At 45.2% G+C, this 17,388-nt stretch overlaps 1 protein-coding gene across 1 annotated transcript in view; it reads left to right on the top strand.

Moving 5' to 3' along the window:
• Positions 1-4,740: 4,740 nt before the first annotated feature.
• The window catches only part of STAB1 (stabilin 1), a 51,107-nt gene continuing 38,459 nt past the window's right edge, over positions 4,741-17,388 (top strand). The window contains exons 1-9 of the mRNA XM_042885524.1: positions 4,741-5,109; positions 10,340-10,473; positions 12,317-12,432; positions 12,973-13,058; positions 14,059-14,128; positions 14,833-14,928; positions 15,234-15,350; positions 15,845-16,041; positions 16,232-16,365. Of these exons, the coding sequence (XP_042741458.1) occupies positions 5,029-5,109; positions 10,340-10,473; positions 12,317-12,432; positions 12,973-13,058; positions 14,059-14,128; positions 14,833-14,928; positions 15,234-15,350; positions 15,845-16,041; positions 16,232-16,365 (1,031 nt within the window). The 5' untranslated portion in view covers positions 4,741-5,028. The remainder of the gene's footprint in view (positions 5,110-10,339; positions 10,474-12,316; positions 12,433-12,972; positions 13,059-14,058; positions 14,129-14,832; positions 14,929-15,233; positions 15,351-15,844; positions 16,042-16,231; positions 16,366-17,388) is intronic.

The following is a 17,388-nucleotide window of genomic DNA, read 5'->3' as shown; positions in this document are numbered from 1 at the left end:
GGCATACTGTGAAACCAGGGATATCATCCTCTGGTAAGATGGGGCTTGCAAATTTGCCACTAATTTATATTATGTATGCTTTAACACGCTTCTCTGTACATAGTGGAATAACAAAGGAGAGTTCCTGCTTGCTCTGTAGTTTGGGCAGTCAGTTTTTCCAATGTTACCAGCAGGAACACAATTGTGACTAAGTTCACAGAGATATAAAACTTAAAATCTGTCCATTTGGACTTAATAAATGATCTGATTGTTCCCATTTGTGAAGGTTTTCCAGCTGACCGCAGTTATCTTGCACAGAAAGTTCTGTGAAGTCAGTAGCTTTGTAAGCACTTTTGGTCACGCAAAGCTGTTCTGATTACTCCTCTGTTTCTGCAGGAGCGTGGTGAAGCCCTGCATACTGGTTTCTCTTTGGTAAGCCTTTATATTCATATATGTTGCACTTTCAAGTCCTGTTCAACATTCAGATACTGAGTTAGGAGTGGATTTGGCATGTGAAGGCACCAACTTTTCCAGAAAATTTCTCAAACCAGCTGAGACTTTCCAGCTGTTGTAGCGTGTGCCAGCCCAGGAAGAGCCATGCAGCTATGCTCTGTCTCATCTGCTGAGGATCTGCCCAAACGTTGTACAACTTCCCTTCTACTGCAATTGGAAAGTTGTAAATGGATCTCACAAAGAAGGAAATTGAATGAGATGCTCCTATCCTGCTTGCACCATGTTCGTCGCAGGCTTTGTTCCCAGCATCACTCTGGTGGCTGTAGATGTACTGAACAGTGATATATCAAGCTTTTTAATTTTTTTTCTTGACAACTTTAATAGGGAACTTTAAAAAAGAAACCAACCAACAACAAATAATAATACAAAATGCCACTTCTTGCATGCAGTGTCTGATGGTGATGCTTACTCCTACGGGGTTTATCTTCAGACATAGCTGGTCTCAGGAGAAGCAGCACCACAAGGAAAAGCGCACAGTAGTTCAGAGCAGGTGAACTTCCAGCTTCTGTTTCCTGCTGCCTACCTGATAATGAAGGGACATTCGCTAATCCTGTGAGCTAAAAATGGATGTGGAAAAGGGGGTATGAAACTCATTGCAGCGAGAAGGTGCTGAGATTCAGACGACACCTGCTTATGTCAGAGATTTAAGCTCTGAACTCATGAGCTCTGTGCCTAGTTTACAGCTAGCAGTACAGCTTCGAGCATCTGCAGAGGGCTTTTGTTGCAGCTGGCCTCAGGCTTTTCTCAGAACCTTGTTAATATCATGAGCTTCACGTTCTCCCTATCTTCACAACCCAATTTGGCTCCCTGAGATCCTGAATCATGATATCTAACTCATATCAAATAGCTGTGGGGAAATGAGAAGCTAAATCCCAGGAGAATCCCAGAGCACTCCTTACCAGATGGAGAAGGCAAAAAAAGTAAAACCAAGAGATGGAACAACACAGCAGGCTTTCACAGCAAAAGCATGCAGAAAGGAACCTGGAGTTGGTAGTGATAGGTAGGACAGGGCCAGCAGCATCTTCACAATTCCTGTTCCTTCCAACTTGCCAACAGAGAAAAAAATAAAACTCCAGGACTGTGTGCAGCAGCAGTGGGGTGTTCAGTGAGTACAGCACAGCCAGCCCTGTTCTTACACAAAGCACTTGTGGCTTGGCCTGTTCAGTGCCTTGTAGGGCCCACAGCCTCCTGATGCACTTCTGATTCAGACAGGAGAGACCTTTGCTAGCTTTCCCAGAAGACTGGAACAAGATTCCACTGAGATAACCAAAGGGCCATCTCACAGAGAAGCAGCGTGGTATGGCAGCTAGGTGGCAAACCATTTCTCTGGGTTCTCTCATTTCAGGAAAGATTGCTCAAACAGAAGATTTCAATCGCAGGAAATTGCCCAAGCTATCCAGGGCTGCACACTGCATGGAGAGGGCTGGTGACACAGCATTTTAAATGCATGGCCCTGCAGGGCTGGAGGGGTTTGTGTGTGAATCCTTTCCTTCACACAAGCACAGGATTTTTAATTTATTTTTTCCCTCTGTGAACAGATTGAGAAGTTTTCACCAGAAGGGTTGTTCAGTTCTGAATGTTAAGGTGTTCATGGAAGAAATGTCAGGTCACAGAGACGACGTGCTTTGGAACCAAACTTTTTTACATTTGCCCCATTTCACAAGTTCCTTTAATTGCTAGTCACAGAATCATAGAATCACAACGACTTGCAAGATCATCTTGTCCAACCATCCTCCCATCACCACTGCTACCACAAGCACTAAACCAGATCTCGCAGCTCCTCATCCAGACGCCTCTTGAACACTGCCAGGGACAGCAATTCCACCACCTCCCTGGGCAGCCATTGCAGTGCATGACCACTCTGACAGAAAAAGTTTCTCCTCATGTCCAACCCAAACCTCCTCTGGTACAACTTACAGCCATTTCCTCAGGTCCTGTTTGTAAGTGATGTTCTTAATGCAGACCTGGATATTTCCCCTGAACATCCTGCATGGTTTAGAAGCATTAGCTTCTGCCAGATCTCAGGATACCTTTCACATAAATTCTTCTTAGCATCTAGTGTTTTCCTGATCTGTATTTGCCAGAAGAGAAAAGGATCAGAGTAAATGCAGCACTAATATGTATTTCTTCCTCCCAGCTGTTTCCCCTTCCTGTCACAGTGTCATCTCTGGCAGTGTTGGCAACTGGACTGCCTGTGTGAGCACACTGCATCGTTCCACAACGAACTGAGCATTCATTCAGTCATTCTAAGATTCTGTGATTCTATAATTGGTAATAGCTTTTGGCCATCCACTCTTTTGGAGTTGGGTAGTGCTTCACCTGACACTAATTCCCAGGGTCATGCAGATGCAATGTTGGCACAGCTTTTGGTGTTGCAGAACTAGCAGTTGTGATCTGAGCAGTTCATACCCAATGGCTGGAACATGCTGCCTTTGCCACTTGGTCAGAAAAGTAGCTGGTGATAGCTGACCTTTGGATTTTATGCTTTATGCCCTTCTGCTGTAAAATGGCGCCCCTCAAGAGTTCCCAGCTGTAGGCTGTGTACTGCTGTTGTATCACACGCCTTTAACATGAATGATGATCAGGTAAGGAGACTGGGAGCCTTTTCATTACTGTGTGTCCTATCTGATTCCACCAAGCTTTCCTTTCCTTTTATTTTTTCTGTGCACGAGGCCAGATACAGAGATGATAGGCAGCAGTGGAAAGCCTTAGAAACAGTCTTTGCGTGTCTTTTTACTGCTGAAACATTTTTCTTTGGAAAACACACAATTAGAAATCAGGCTGGAGGTTCGGTAAAAAGGAAGAGTGTACTCATGTGCTTCAGGATAAGCTATCTTCACCATGAAAGCTTGTCTATCTGTGGGTGCCCAGTACTTCCAACGTACCCCCTGTGTGACAGACAGCTCTGCCGAGCAGCGAGTTCCCTGCAGGCTGCCTGTTTTAGCTGCATGTGCCTGACAGGTAGCACGGAGTGGAGGAGCAGTCTCATTGCTCAGTGCACATGGGCAGCCTGGTGCCGTGCTTGTAAATCCACATGGCAGCCTCCATCCTAGCGCTCCCCTTCTACAAGCATATCTCAACTGACAGTGGATTGCCTGATCTTTACAGGTCTTTTCCAATCTTGGTGATTCTACGACTCTTTGCAATTCTGATCCCAGCAGAACTGGCATGCATTGCATTGCCTCCTGCTCATTTCACTGCTCCACAGAGTACAGGACAGTTTTGGGGCTCCTGGCCTTGCCCAGAGCTGTGGTTTGTTGGGCTGTCCTCCCACAGGACGAGTGCTGTCAGGCTGGGCCGTGGGCTGGTACATCTGCCTCATGTACTTCCTGCCAGCTCGGGTATAGAACTTGCTTGCTCCTCGTCATGTTGGCTGCTCTGTAGGATGGGGGAAGACGTAAAGCCCAATTAACAGCACTAGTAAGTACAGCAGCTCTTAGATCCTTTCTGTCTTAGCATGCATGTCTGTGTGTTTGCGCAGAGGACGAGAAAATACGAACGTGCTCAATCTAAACTCAAAGTTGCTTCCCATCCTGGTATCATTATGCACTTTCCTGTACTATTCATGGCTCAAAACCAAAGGATACCTCATTGCTCAGGGGGGATTTGCTACCGGGACAAGCAATCCTTAGGCTCCTCTGTACAGTGGGAAACAACGGCCACGTAAAATCAGTTATCAATCCGTGGTTGTTCGTAATATTCAAAAGGAGAAATTCCATTTCTGGCAGCACCTCAGGTAGTTTTGTATTTTTTAATCACATTTAGGAATTTTCATCTTCTGAGTGCTATGGGGGAGCTCCTTGAGTTCATCAGAGTGTCAGCAGAGTCTTTGGGGACTAACGTATTTTGCTACTGCTGGCATAGCATCTACAAATGGGATGTTGGTCATGCTGAGTAACTGAAATAACTCTAAATAAATATCACACGCTGCCCAAAGTGTTTCACTGATTGGTGGCATGTGCTCGTATTACTGCTCTGAAGTGCAACTCATGCTTGCATTGCTTTGTTCACACACACACTGGGACAGGCAATCACTGGGTGTACTTCTGCTGGAGAGGTTCTGGACATACTAATGTCACTGGTAAAATGAAATTGCTGTAACTTCATGAATTTGGGGTATCTAAATTTTGCCCTTTGGATTTGCCTTCAGTTAAGCACACAGTTAACCTCTTTTCATTCCAATTAGTTGAAAACTAAGGATTTCCTTCCTTCTGTTTTGAACTGATATGTAAGAGGAAATCCGTCGTCGTTCCTGTTTTGAGTAGACCTTTCAGTGAGGAGTTCTGCTTGTGTATTAAAAAAACAGAATAGAAAGAAAGAAAAAGGCAGCACTGATTGAGGGGTAACAGCAGAAGGAGTCATTCCACGTACAAAGGCTTTGCAGCCAAGGAGCACCACGCGAAAATGTTCTCACTCTGTTCACTTCTAACCTGTGCTTTGTCTTGGATCTGATTCCTCGTAGGAGGTCTTATCTTACCGAAACTGCAGCCTCTATCACCACCACCCCTTTGTGAAAAGGGTCCTGCCTGTAAAAGAATGAAAATGCATCCTCCTGGGTTGCTGCTTTTCTTCTTAGCAGCGTGCTTCATTCCCACAGCCGACTGCGAGACTCCGAAGGTAAGTCTGCCTGCCTTTGTTTAAATGTTCCTCAAACAGCCCTTCACATATGAACGTTTGTGTGCTACAGAACAGTCCTCTCCAACCTCTGTTTCTCATGTGCATTTTGCTAGGTGCACAATAGCATGCAGAAAGGAACTTTCAGCCTGTAAAATACATTCCTTGCTCATGGGTGGACTTGAAGGGAACAACTGTTTATGGGGTTGGGTAGTGATAGGACAAGGGGGAATGGTTTAAACTGAGACAGGGGAGGTTTAGGTTGGATATCAGGAGGAAGTTTTTCACCCAGAGGTGGTGAGGCACTGGCACAGGTTGCCCAAGGAGGCTGTGGATGCCCCATCCCTGCAGGCATTCAAGGCCAGGCTGGATGTGGCTCTGGGCAGCCTGGTCTGCTGGTTGGCGACCTGCACACAGCAGGGGGTTGGAACTGGATGATCATTGTGGTCTTTTTCAACCCAGGCCATTCTATGTATCGCCTAAAGGTCAGAGCCAACATTAAGGTTAAAGCAAATTACTTGAATTTTTTATCAGGTTCAGTTTGTATTTATGATCAGCACTGAATGCAGTGTAGAACATCACTGGGGATCTTTGTCTTCTGCTATTTTCTGTACCTCAGGCATCTCTCAGCACAGGTCCATATGTGCCCCTAGAGAGTTTTCTAAAACACTTCCAAAAATCTCATTGAACTGTTGATGTGCAGCAGGGAGAATACATTTGTTTCATGTACATTTCCTTGCAGTTCCCCAAGGAAGAAAACCACATACTTTCAGTGGGAAGATTTCCTTCAATTTCTCTATTTCCACTCTTGTGTTTAGCACTTGTAGTGCTAGGAGTGTAGGATGCCTCTGTATGTCTAAGGTCTTCACTCTGATGTGTATTTGTGTCACCTGCTGCCCTTGTCTTTTTTATGCTGTTGAAGGAATGGACTGACCTACAAAGTCTGAAGCTGTGTGAGGCATTTGGAAATCCTCTTCCTTGGGCATCTGAGCTGTGGGAGGGTTACCTTGTGTTGAATGACAGATAGTTTTGAGGGGAGTGCACAGATGAGCTAACATGATTCTGAGTCTGGAAGACCTGACTTAGGAAAGGACAGAGTGCTGGAAAGATGCTTCAGTGTGAGAAATTTAGATAGAAGCTTCTGTTTATGTATATGGCACTTTCATAGGCTAATTCAAGGGCCATACATGGCTAAAAAGCTTTTAAATAAGGTAAGAACCTTGTGAACTTTTCAGACTTCCAGGATATTATGGTGACTTGAGCACAAGTATGGTTTGAAGAAGTGTCTCTACTGGTGCTCACTGTTGGTCTGACAGCATGATTTCCAGACAGGCAGGTTCCAGTGCAGCAGTGCATGCAGAGGCAGGGCTCCTTCAGCTGCTGCCAGCAGAAATGTTGGTCTCTTCACTTTGAAGAGATGTTGATTTCTATAATTCCTGAGGTGTCTGGCTGTGTGTGAAGCAGTTAAAATGTGGGTAATGAGTGACTGCTCAGAGAGAGGTGAAATATTTATAATCACCTCTTGAACAGATTATTTACTCTAGGAAAAATGACCTTTCAGATCTCTTTTCCCAAAAGCTTCCTTCTCCTGGAGGGAGAGAAGAAACTCTTGAAAAGCTAAAATGGGAAGCAAGGAAAATCAAGAGTCTGTTGAAGTCTTCTCAGATCACTCAGGACGGCCACAGAATGTGACTGTTGGAGAAGTGCTGAGGTGCCACCAGAAGCCTTCTGTTGCCTTGCAGGAGCTTCGCAGGGGTCACTGAGAGAGAAAAGAGAGGCTTTGTGGCAGCTGGTTTCCAGTGATGTTATCTCAGAGCTCTGATTTGATAACTCAGGTCTGTCAGCTTGATTTGGGCTTTGGTATAAGTTGCAGAAGATACAGCACATGTGAGAACCAGGAGAGTTTCACTGTTGGGAGATCAGTCCCAGGTGATACTGGAGGAAGAATAGAAGTAGCAGGGGAAGGAGAGGAAGGCTCTTTGTCTTAAGTGTCTCCGAGCTGTTTGTCCTCATGCTGAGAAGCACTTTTCTTGGGCAAATGCAAAGTATTGGTATGTCCAGGAGCCGCTGGTCTGCTCAGCTGAAGTGCACCTGAGAACTTGTTATATGACTGTAGTGACTCAAGCAAATGTCTGAAGCTTTGTTTTGTAAAGGGCAAAAGCACTGGAAACTTGGTGATTCATTAGATAATGACTGTTTCCAGAACTGGCTCCCAGGATTGTTGGAGCCGAACACTGAAGTCCAAATATGTTTTTCTTTCTTCCTTGGAGTTTTGTCTTGCAGAAGGATTTGTGTTACGATTTGAGAGGAAGTGATAAGTGATAAGAAAATGAAGGGAATAAAAATAGCCCTTAAAAAAGTCCCCAGTATAAACTGAAATTGAACTGAAATCTCTTGAAATTGAATAAAATAAACATGAGCACCTGGAAAGTAAAAGAGAAAAGTGTAGGAAGCACTGCAGCATCCAGAAGCTCAGAAGAGTCTCAGTGAAGCCCAGAGGACCACGGTTGCTCCTGCACATACGTGTGAGTGAGTGCAGTGAGAAAGAACCATCCTGCCCTGGCAGGACATTGCTCAGTGTGCGCAGGGGCTCCATGCCCATGAACCTTTTTTGGCTACAGCTCTAAAAGCCTCCTTTATTTTTGGAGCTGATTGAGAACACCAGCTTTCCTGTTTGCTTGCTTTGCACCCAAAGCGTGGTGCAGTTCAGGCTCACCTCATCTGATGGGAGCAGTGCCTGTTGTCACCTCACCCCCTTCTTCCCCTGGCACAGCCACCAGGGGCTTCGTGGGTCCTCAGTGCTATGGGCAGCCGTGCTGCAACACAGAGGCAGACGTTCCCTCCTGCTGCTTCATCCCCAGTGTTTTCAGCCTTAGGAGGAGTGGTCACAGATAAGGCCAGAGGAGCAGCATGGCTGTTTTCCACAAGGCTGTGCCCCAGGAGTGCCCTGTGACTGCAGCTGCAGCCTGCCTCTCATCCTCTCCAAAGCCTGAGCATCCAAACCACCGATTTTATGTCTGTCCATTCTTTCTTCTGCTTTCCAAACAAAGCAAACAGAGCAAAATGACTACTTCATCAGTTCTGTCACTCAAATAAGAAGGGACATTTTATTTTTTTTTTCATTTTCCACACTGCTATTTTCTTCCTCTTTCCTCCTGCTGGTTGCTGCTGACATGGGCATATTTTCTTCCAAAAAGGGGAAGGTCTTACTGGAAAGCTGCCTAAGCTTCACCAAGTGTCCTAGGAATTTAGGGTGGGGGGATTCCATGGCAACTGTCATGCCTTAGAGGCCTTTGTTTTATTCTGAAAACGAACTGCAAATACTTACAGGTGCCACTGGGTAAGAAGGTGCTCCTCTCACAGCATCCTTCTCTGTTTAGAAATGGGGTGCCAATGCTGGACAGAAAAAAAATTGAATGTGTGGCAGAGAACAGGTTTAGTGGCCCAGGTGTGCTGACAGCCAGCTCCTGATACCTGGAAGTAAAGATGAGAGAGAAGATTGGAGGGCTTTAATGTAATGCCTTGTGCTTTACTCTTTGTGTGGGCTTTTTAATGTAGATGGGGAGGCTCAGACACCTGATAAGGGTTTGTGGGGAAGTTCTGACAGTGAAAGAGCATCTCATGTAGTAAGGCATCCATCTGCGTTTCCTCCTTAAGCTTCTCCCTTCTCCTTTTCCTGAGGCATTGCCTGAGCGAAGGCTGAGGGTGGGATTTGAAGGGACCGGATGCACAATTCTGCTAGAACTGGGTGTCTGAGTTCATCTGGATTCTCTCAAAAGCTGAGCTTTAATCTGGAGTCCTACTTTGTGCTAAAATCCCCTATTTTGAGCTGTTCCTTTCCTGCCCCATTAATGGCACCACTGATCGTTGGAGGCAGAGTACTCCAGAATTAGCTCCTCGTTTACCCATCTGTAGTGACTGTCTTAGTTTTGCTCCATAAAAGATGTGAGATTTCTGGCTACACTGTGTGCCTGTAGGGTAGAAACATAAGGAATGGCAAAGCTGACCTCTATCCTGCTGGATAGAGTTAGTGAAGCTTTGGGTCACAGGGAATGGGGAGATGAATCTAGAGGATCTCAGATTGTTTTCAAGCTATTTATAATGCAGGGAAGGGAGTCCTTCCAAAGGAAGTGGTTATTAAAGCTCAGCAAGGAGTGTCCCAGATGCACAACTAGAAATGATATCCACATGAGGGACCATCACAAGAGTTGGCTGGTTTGCTGGGAGCATCTCTGCACGGATGGCTGCAGGTAACTCCAGGAAGGCAGGAAAAGGTCAGCAGCTCCAGGCAGAGGGAACGTGTGTCAGTCAGGAAACTGTTGTGCAGAGATGTCCCTGCAGAGCTGGGACTCCAGGGTTATCTCTCAGGAGGTTTTCCTGACAGGGTCTGTTGGCTATCATATGGGAGGGCCTTCCTGGGCTGCTGATAAAGATGGGAATGGGAAGCTGTGGACTTCCTCCTTTGTTCTGAGGCAAACGTATGCAGTTGGGCTTACTCAGGTTCAAAGGAAGCAGAGCTGGACTGGGGTTGCTGGTGGGAACCCAAAACAGGGTGTTCTGGACAACAGGAGAGCTGCTGAGCTAACGGCGTTGTTCAGGATTGGCTTTAGAAAAATATCCCAGATTGAGATCTCCTCCCAGAATCTGATCTAATATTTTTATTTTTAGAAAATACAGTGCCTGTAGAGGTACATTTGAGGAGAGTTGTGTTTTTTTTCCAACTGATGAGCTTTTGGGACAAACAGAACTCCTGCCTCCCAGCTTTTCCCTGCCATCATCAGAGGTGAACATTTTCTCTTTTTAAAATGAGCAAAGACGTCTCTTCTGCAGTTGCTTGGCTCAAGTTGTTTAGGAATTTGAGGAGAGTCATCTGTGAGCTTCAGTGACAAGCTGGCATGCAGTGATGCCTGCTCTCTGTGAGGCTGTATTTTTCTCATCTGCTCTGGCTGCATTTCTTTTGGAGGAGCAGAGCTGGTGGGTACAAGGGTATGGAAAAACCCTGCGAGGATGCCTGAGCCCCTAAGGAGAAGTTGTTCTGGTTAGGTGGAGGTACTTATGCTGAATTTATCACCAGCCATATTTATTATCCAAGTCTCCTCCCTGATCTTCTTGGTTGCAAAAAGAATGATGCAGTGCTGACGAAGATACTAATAGTTGTCAATATGAAAACCACTCAGTTTTGAACTTATTTCATTTTTGTTCTGCTTTGTTTTTTTGTTTTTTTTTTTCCAAGTTAAAATCAATGAAATGCAATGTGAAGATGACATTTACCTCAAGCACAGCATGTACATCTTGTGCTGTGATGTCTAGGACATCCTGTCCCAAAGGCTGGATGAGGGCCACCGAAGGATTTGTGAGGGGATGCAGGTAAGGCACTCCCTAGGCAGTCGTGGTTTTGGTTTAGCCCTGCTATGCAAAGGGGTAACAGTGATGTGTATGGTTTTTGAGCTCTAACAATCCAAGCAGTTTTGATTTCAGATACACAAAATGGATTTATGGCCCCCATTGTTGCTTTTATTTCCTTGCAAATCCCAGGGGCTTTGTCATGGTCTGAGGTCCTACATACCAAAAATAAGTTGCACAGTGATTACCTCCACCTTGCCCTGAACAACCTGAGTTTTCTGACTGTGATGTAGGAACTAAACAGAGCTCTGTGTACTCTGTAGAGGTCTGTAGAAACCCATTTCAGACTGCTGTGGTTTAACCTGGCAGCAGCCCAGTACCACAAATTCCCCTCCCAATGGGATGGGGGACAGAGTTGGGAAAGAAACAAAACAGAACTCACTGACTGAGCTAAATACTCAGTACCCTTCCAGTTTTTGAAGGGAGTGTATAAACAGGAGGGGATACAGCTGTTTACAATGGTGGATGGTGATAGGACAAGGGGAATGGTGTTAAACTGAGACAGGGGAGGTTTAGGTTGGATATCAGGAGGAAGTTTTTCACCCAGAGGGCGGTGAGGCACTGGCACAGGTTGCCCAAGGAGGCTGTGGATGCCCCATCCCTGCAGGCATTCAAGGCCAGGCTGGATGTGGCTCTGGGCAGCCTGGGCTGCTGGTTGGTGACCTGCACACAGCAGGGTATTGAAACAAGATGATCATTGTGGTCCTTTTCAACCCAAGCCATTCCATAATTCTATGATAAAATTTCTTTACTAAGGCAGAAAGGGAGGAGGGGAAAAAAAAGGAAAAAAAATTAACCTTAATTCTTGTCTTCCTTGCTCTTATTCTGTTGAGCATTTCTATAGCTTGGATCTAGCAGGAAAAGGGTGAAGAAAAACTGAATGTATCCATAAGTTTTTAGACAATGGAACACTATAGATTATTGTTTGCACATCTATTCAGTAGAGAATGTTATACAATATAGCCCCATTGTCTACCGTTGTCTGTATTGGCTATTTTGTAGAAACAGTTTAAAAATATCTGTAGCAGTTGTGCAGTGACTACAGACATATACAGGAGCCAGGCGGAATTCAAAGCCAATTTCCAAGTTCCTTTTGGGGAAAGATGTTGTGCCAACAATAAACTAAAGTGTGAGAATAACCCAAGTGCAGACAGCTTTTGTGAATGCTGTCAGTTTGGGTGTTGGGGGGGTTGTTGGACAGACCCAAGTGCAGTTCTGCCCAGCACACACTCAGAGCAAGAGACAGTTTGCCACCAAGGGCTTACCTCTGCCTGAAGATAATGGATGAAGGGAAAAATGCTCCTTCTTAGGGATGTAGGGGGTATGTCCTAGATGGCATAGAGAGCCCAGCGAAAGAACACATCTATTAAATGCAAATTTCCAGCATACCACTGTGGAGTCATTAATGAAAGATAAAAGGCAACAAGTCTTGCAAGGAAACTTTATTCTTTCAAATTTATTTTAGCTGTAGAATCCGAAGTCACTCTGGAGAGCATTACTCTGTCTCTATGCCATCTAACCATTCGGCATCTGCAGTTTATGTCTGGATATCGTCAGACTTCCCCAGATCCTGTCTCACATCCAGTCCCTGGCGGAATTCTTACAGCCTGTCTTTGGAGCACAAGTCAGCAGGCATCCCTAGGGAAGATGTGACCAGAGGGGAAATTCCATGTGCGTGTACTGGGGCAGGGAAGAGTTCTCTTCCGTTCAGAGTTCAGAGCACAGCAGTGTGCTTGCTGAGAAACCCTGCAACAAGTGTGTGGTGTGTTTGTGTGGTAATCATGAACCTTGGATTGTTCTCTTTAAGGTACACTGTCAAGTTAGGAGAAAATACCCTGTCCCTATCAGGGTGCTATCGCACATGTAAGAAGGAAATTGAGGAGAAAAAGTGCTGCCCAGGATTTTGGGGTACAGAGTGTTATGGTAAGTTTTTCATCCATCTGTAATACTTCCAGCTGTTCAATAAGTCAAAAAGAGTTTCAACAGGAGGCATTAAATATGCCTTGAGTTGATTAATTCTCATGATTCCAGTTCCTGCTTTCTAAGCACTCACGTGGTCTCCATTATCTGTCTAGGAGGTTTAAAAGATAATGGGGAAGCAATTTCTTTGCTTCACGTGGATTACGTCCGCTTACATTTAGCACGTAACATAACCCCTTTTGTTGGAACTTCCTTTTGTCTCTTCTTTAAAAAGAATGCTTTGGAAAGGGATGTTTTTGTTCCTCTTTAAGAAAGTTTCCAAAGGAAGAGGAAGGTATTTCTTTCTGGTGTCCCTCTGGTCTGGAGTTCTTGTGCCATATGTGTGTTAGTCCAACCCAAGGTGCAAATAGCCCTTATAGGACTTTGCTGGTTAAGAAGCCACTGTGCTTTTGCACAGCTAGAATGCCTAGGGAAAGAAGGGGTAAAACCAGGGATGCAGTTTAGGTTTTTCAATGTAACCTCATCTGTCCTCTTACCTGCTAGAATGTCCAGGAGGCTCTGAAAATCCCTGCAGTGGTCATGGGACATGCTTGGATGGTCTGCAGCGAAATGGAACCTGCATCTGCAAGGTCAGCAAATGGGTTCTGAGGGGGTTTGTCACATTTGAGGGAGCAGAGCGCTGTCTGTGCTGCAGCCTTTGATGAAGGCCAGTCTTCTGCTTGGAGGGTCATTAGCAGAGTCTTTTATTCCAGCATCAGTGTCTGTGATTCAACTGGAGGACCATTGTGGTCTGCACCAGCACTAGGGCGCTGTTGGTGAAGTTATGGCATTAAGAAGGATCTCTAGGAAGAAATTAAGAAAGAATTGCATGAATTTACCCCTCTGATCAGTTGAAATAATCAGTGTCTGCCTGTGACTGCAAGAAACCCTGAGATCCTCTTGATGAGCCACACATTTACCAGACTTGAAAGATACAATTCCCTGATGTACTTCCTAAGGATGTACTTCACCTTGGTAGGCAGTTCCTCCCCCTCTCCAGATAAGGAAGAAAGGCTAAAAAGAAAGCTCATTTTGTTGTTTTTTTCCATTGCAGTTCTAGTCTTAATACAACAGAAGCACGAACAACTGCTGTGTGTGTGAATCATATAAAGCAGTGTTTCTAAAATTATTGGCCGAACAGTCTTGAAACTTCCCCCTTTTTACAGCATCCTTAATTAATGGCATTGTGAAGAGACTAGCTAAAACCCTGCCTCTCAAGCCCCTCTTTGAGAAAAGCTGATTTTGGACTTCTATATCAATTAAAATACACAGTTAAGGTCCTCTATCCCTATAAAATCAATGCCTAATGCCCCATGAGCATCAGTGAATTCCTTTTCCAGAGAGATATCAGCAGTTGATATGTTCTTATCTGTGATCCAGAGATTGTTTCCTCAGAGGCAATCTGAGTTCTGATATTTTGCCCTCTGGGTGTGGGTTTACCCCTCTGTGTGGGCTGTGGTACACCAGCACTGCAGGGCTTTGGCTGCCAGAGGACAGCAGAAATGGGGAGATACTTTGAGCTATGGCAACGTTTGGAGGAATGCAGTGGTGTAGAAAAATAACATCTGTCACATCATGGCCCCCTTCTAGGAGCAGTACAGTGGTTTTGCCTGCCAGAACTGTCGAGACGAAAACCGTTTTGGCCCAGACTGCCAGTCAGGTAAGGAAGACTGAAACCTTCACAGAAACACCTGAGAGCAAGTAAAGCAGAGGGGAAGCTGAGTGAGGGACGGTGCTGGCTGAGAGGAGGGGATGACAGCTGGCAGTGTTTAATAGCAGATGTCCTGACATTTTGTCTTCATGCTGTCCCATTACATAAAATGATTCTCAGTGTTTCATTCAAATTAGTCCATTCTTCCTATTGTAAAGCCTCCCTCCCTCTCCCATTACCAGAACTATCTCAGTTTCCTCACGTCCCACATGCTCTGGAGCAACACAGGCTCCTTTCCCAGCTGTTCTCAAATTCCTGTCACTGCTCCAATTGTCTCTCAGCTTCCTTCATATTGCAGTCCCTACAAATTAATACAGAAAATACTGTTACTCACATACATCATTTTGAATCAGTTTACAACCAGGGCAGCCTTCCATCTCCTGTTTCCTTTGTATCCACACAGATGATATAAGTGTGATCCCAGTGCTTGCACTCACAGAATGACCCCAATGCTTGGATCTCACATACAGTAGATCTTAACACTGCTTCCTTCCACATTGGCATGGCATTACTTTTGAAACAAGTTACACTTGCTGTGGATAAGTGGTGGGTCATCAGGGTGCCAATTTCCAAGGCAGATAGGCAATGTGAGACTGGAGCCCTTCACATTGCCTAGAAGCTGAAGACCAGGTTTGCTTGGACTTTCCTTTCAGTGTGTGACTGTGTGCATGGGGAATGCAACAGCGGTGTCACTGGGAACAGAAGCTGCACTTGCTATGGAGGCTACACTGGCCCCAGATGTGACCAAGGTAAACGCACCACTAGCTGAAGAGGGGCTGTTAGAGGTAACTGTAAGATGGGCCTGGATACATGTGTCCCAAAAGGAGATGGGATTTCTCTGGAAACTTGGTAGATCACCCCTTCCTTCCAAGCCTTGTGGGACCCCACTGCCCAAGCTGCAAATCCATCGCTGCTTATAGCCCTGGTTTTTATGCTACCTTGGGCCTGTAGAAGCCACGTTCCCATGGCATTTGCATGCATCTTGTAAGGTAAGTTGTGTCTTCCAGCAGTGCCCTGCTTGCTCAAAGGGCAACTCTTTGCTGTGTGATTTCAGAGCTCCCCCTTTGCAGAGGTGTGAGGTGTGAAGCCAACAGTGAATGCGTGGTTAAAGATGGGACTGCGATGTGTAACTGCAAGCTGGGCTACAGAAAAAGCGGCAGTGCTTGCGTAGGTGAGAGACATGATAGGTCCTCTGCCTGAAAAAACACCCCTGCTCTAGCATCTGTGGGTAAACGCGATCGCCATGAATACGGGGTCACTGCAGAAGTGTAATAGCCTGGTTTTTAGGAATCCCTGCAAGAGCAATAGCTCTCTTTTCACTGGCTTTTTCCAATTCTTGCTGACTGAACTCGGCTTGTAGATATCCTCAGATACGATGAAAATTCAGGAGTAAATCCAGGCCTCCTCTTTCTGTCACTTATATTTGTTTTACTGTATGTGGTATGAAGTATGTGTCATCCAAATTCTTCAAATTAGAAAAAAAAGAATCAATCCAAACTGCTATCTGAAGCTATTTTATTTTCATGGGAAGCTGTAGAACCTTAATCACATAAATCCCTTATCCTCCATTCCCACTAGCTTCTGGCATTCCGTTGTGCATCATTAGGCTCTGTATTGAAAACAGAAATGTAAATATTCTTACACCTCTCGTCTCTTCATTTTCAGCTCAGGATCCCTGCACTTCTTCTCCATGCTCCCCCTTTGCTGTATGTAAGTTTCTTGGTCCAAGAAAGTATGAGTGTACGTGCAGAGAAGGATATCAAGGAGATGGGAGGGTTTGCCAGCCCATAAACCCCTGTGTTGATAACAATGGAGGCTGCCCAGAAACCTCAACGAATTGTATTTACAATGGCCCAGGAAAGGTAAGGGCGATAATGGTGTGCCAGCAGCCTGCAAGGAGGGTGGCCGTGTGGAAGTTCTCCCAGTGATCTCACCATTGTGTGAGCTCAGATCTGCTCTCCTCCCCTTCAATGTTGTAATCAGACTGGTTGTTTTTTTTTTTTCTCTGTAGGGTGAAATAATCTCTGTAATCAGTGCTTTGTCTTCCGTTAGGCGTCCTGTGTTTGCAAGCCTGGCATGATTGCACGGCCTCCTTCATTAGAATGTGCTTCATTTGCCAATGACTGCCAGACGTATTTTTGTGGTTTCTCTTCTAAGTGTGAAATTAATTCCCATGGAAATCCCAGGTATTCCAGTTTAAGGATTGCTTTTAAAACTTGTTCTGCAGCTATAATGGAAATCAAGTGCGGATTAGCTTCATTTTGAAGAAACAGAGATTGAAATGAGAAGCAAGAAGTGGAGTTGCAGAATGACAGAGAAGAGAGGGAAGAAATGCCAGATCTCATTTTATACTCCCAAGCAAAATGTTTAGAAATTGGTACCCTGTAGATGAGAAATGATGGCAGACCTAGGACCATTTTTTGGCCTACGAAAAAAGTGTGTGTGCTCCAGGGAAGAGCTGAAACCATGGCTTTCTACTCTGAAGACAGGCCAGCAAAGGGCAGAACTCCGTGTTCTGCACAGCCCCTGACTTCAACTGGCGCTCAGCCCTCAGCGGCCGGAGTGATGTCAGACCTCCCTTTGGGGTCTGGTGGCCCCAAACCAGAGAGCAGAGCTGGTGCTTGGACAAAACCCAAACAGGAAAAAACGTTGGTTATTGGCCAGCGATCTCAAGTAATCTCTGAGCAATGACCTTATGGTGTGTGGATCAGGATGGATGTTTTCACATGCAGATAAACTTTTCTGCAAAAGTCATTAGAGTGTTTAAGGCCCTCCTTAATTCTATAGCAACCTGAAGCTAACCAGTTGCTGGGGCCGGTATTTCTCACTGACGCTCAGGGGTCACGAGAGCTGTTCACAAGATTTTCACTTAGCTTTGTGGGGTTTGTGAATTACCACACATTTTCAGATGCTGTAGTGATTGATTCTGGCTGAATAACAGGATAGAAAGGCATTAATAAATACACTGGCTATCTGTACCCTGAACACTAAAGAAGACTGTTTTGATGTTGATTGCATCTGAGAAAGCATCTTCTTTATCTTTGGTTAGGGCCAAAGCTATCTGCCATCCAGAGGCCTGCATTTTATTTCCCATCCCTTAGATGAGGCAGTAATTACTAAGCTCTGAATTACACCTTAAGGTGGCAATTACTCTTTCAGTTGCAGATACTACTTTTGTCCTACTCAGATTTGTCAAAAGTGGTGTGAAA

Source organism: Lagopus leucura, unplaced genomic scaffold (assembly GCF_019238085.1).
Source record: "Lagopus leucura isolate 7727_CA_CO unplaced genomic scaffold, USGS_WTPT01 Super-Scaffold_100050, whole genome shotgun sequence".
NCBI classification, from domain to species: domain Eukaryota; kingdom Metazoa; phylum Chordata; class Aves; order Galliformes; family Phasianidae; genus Lagopus; species Lagopus leucura.
This window is presented reverse-complemented; position numbering and strand designations above follow the sequence as displayed.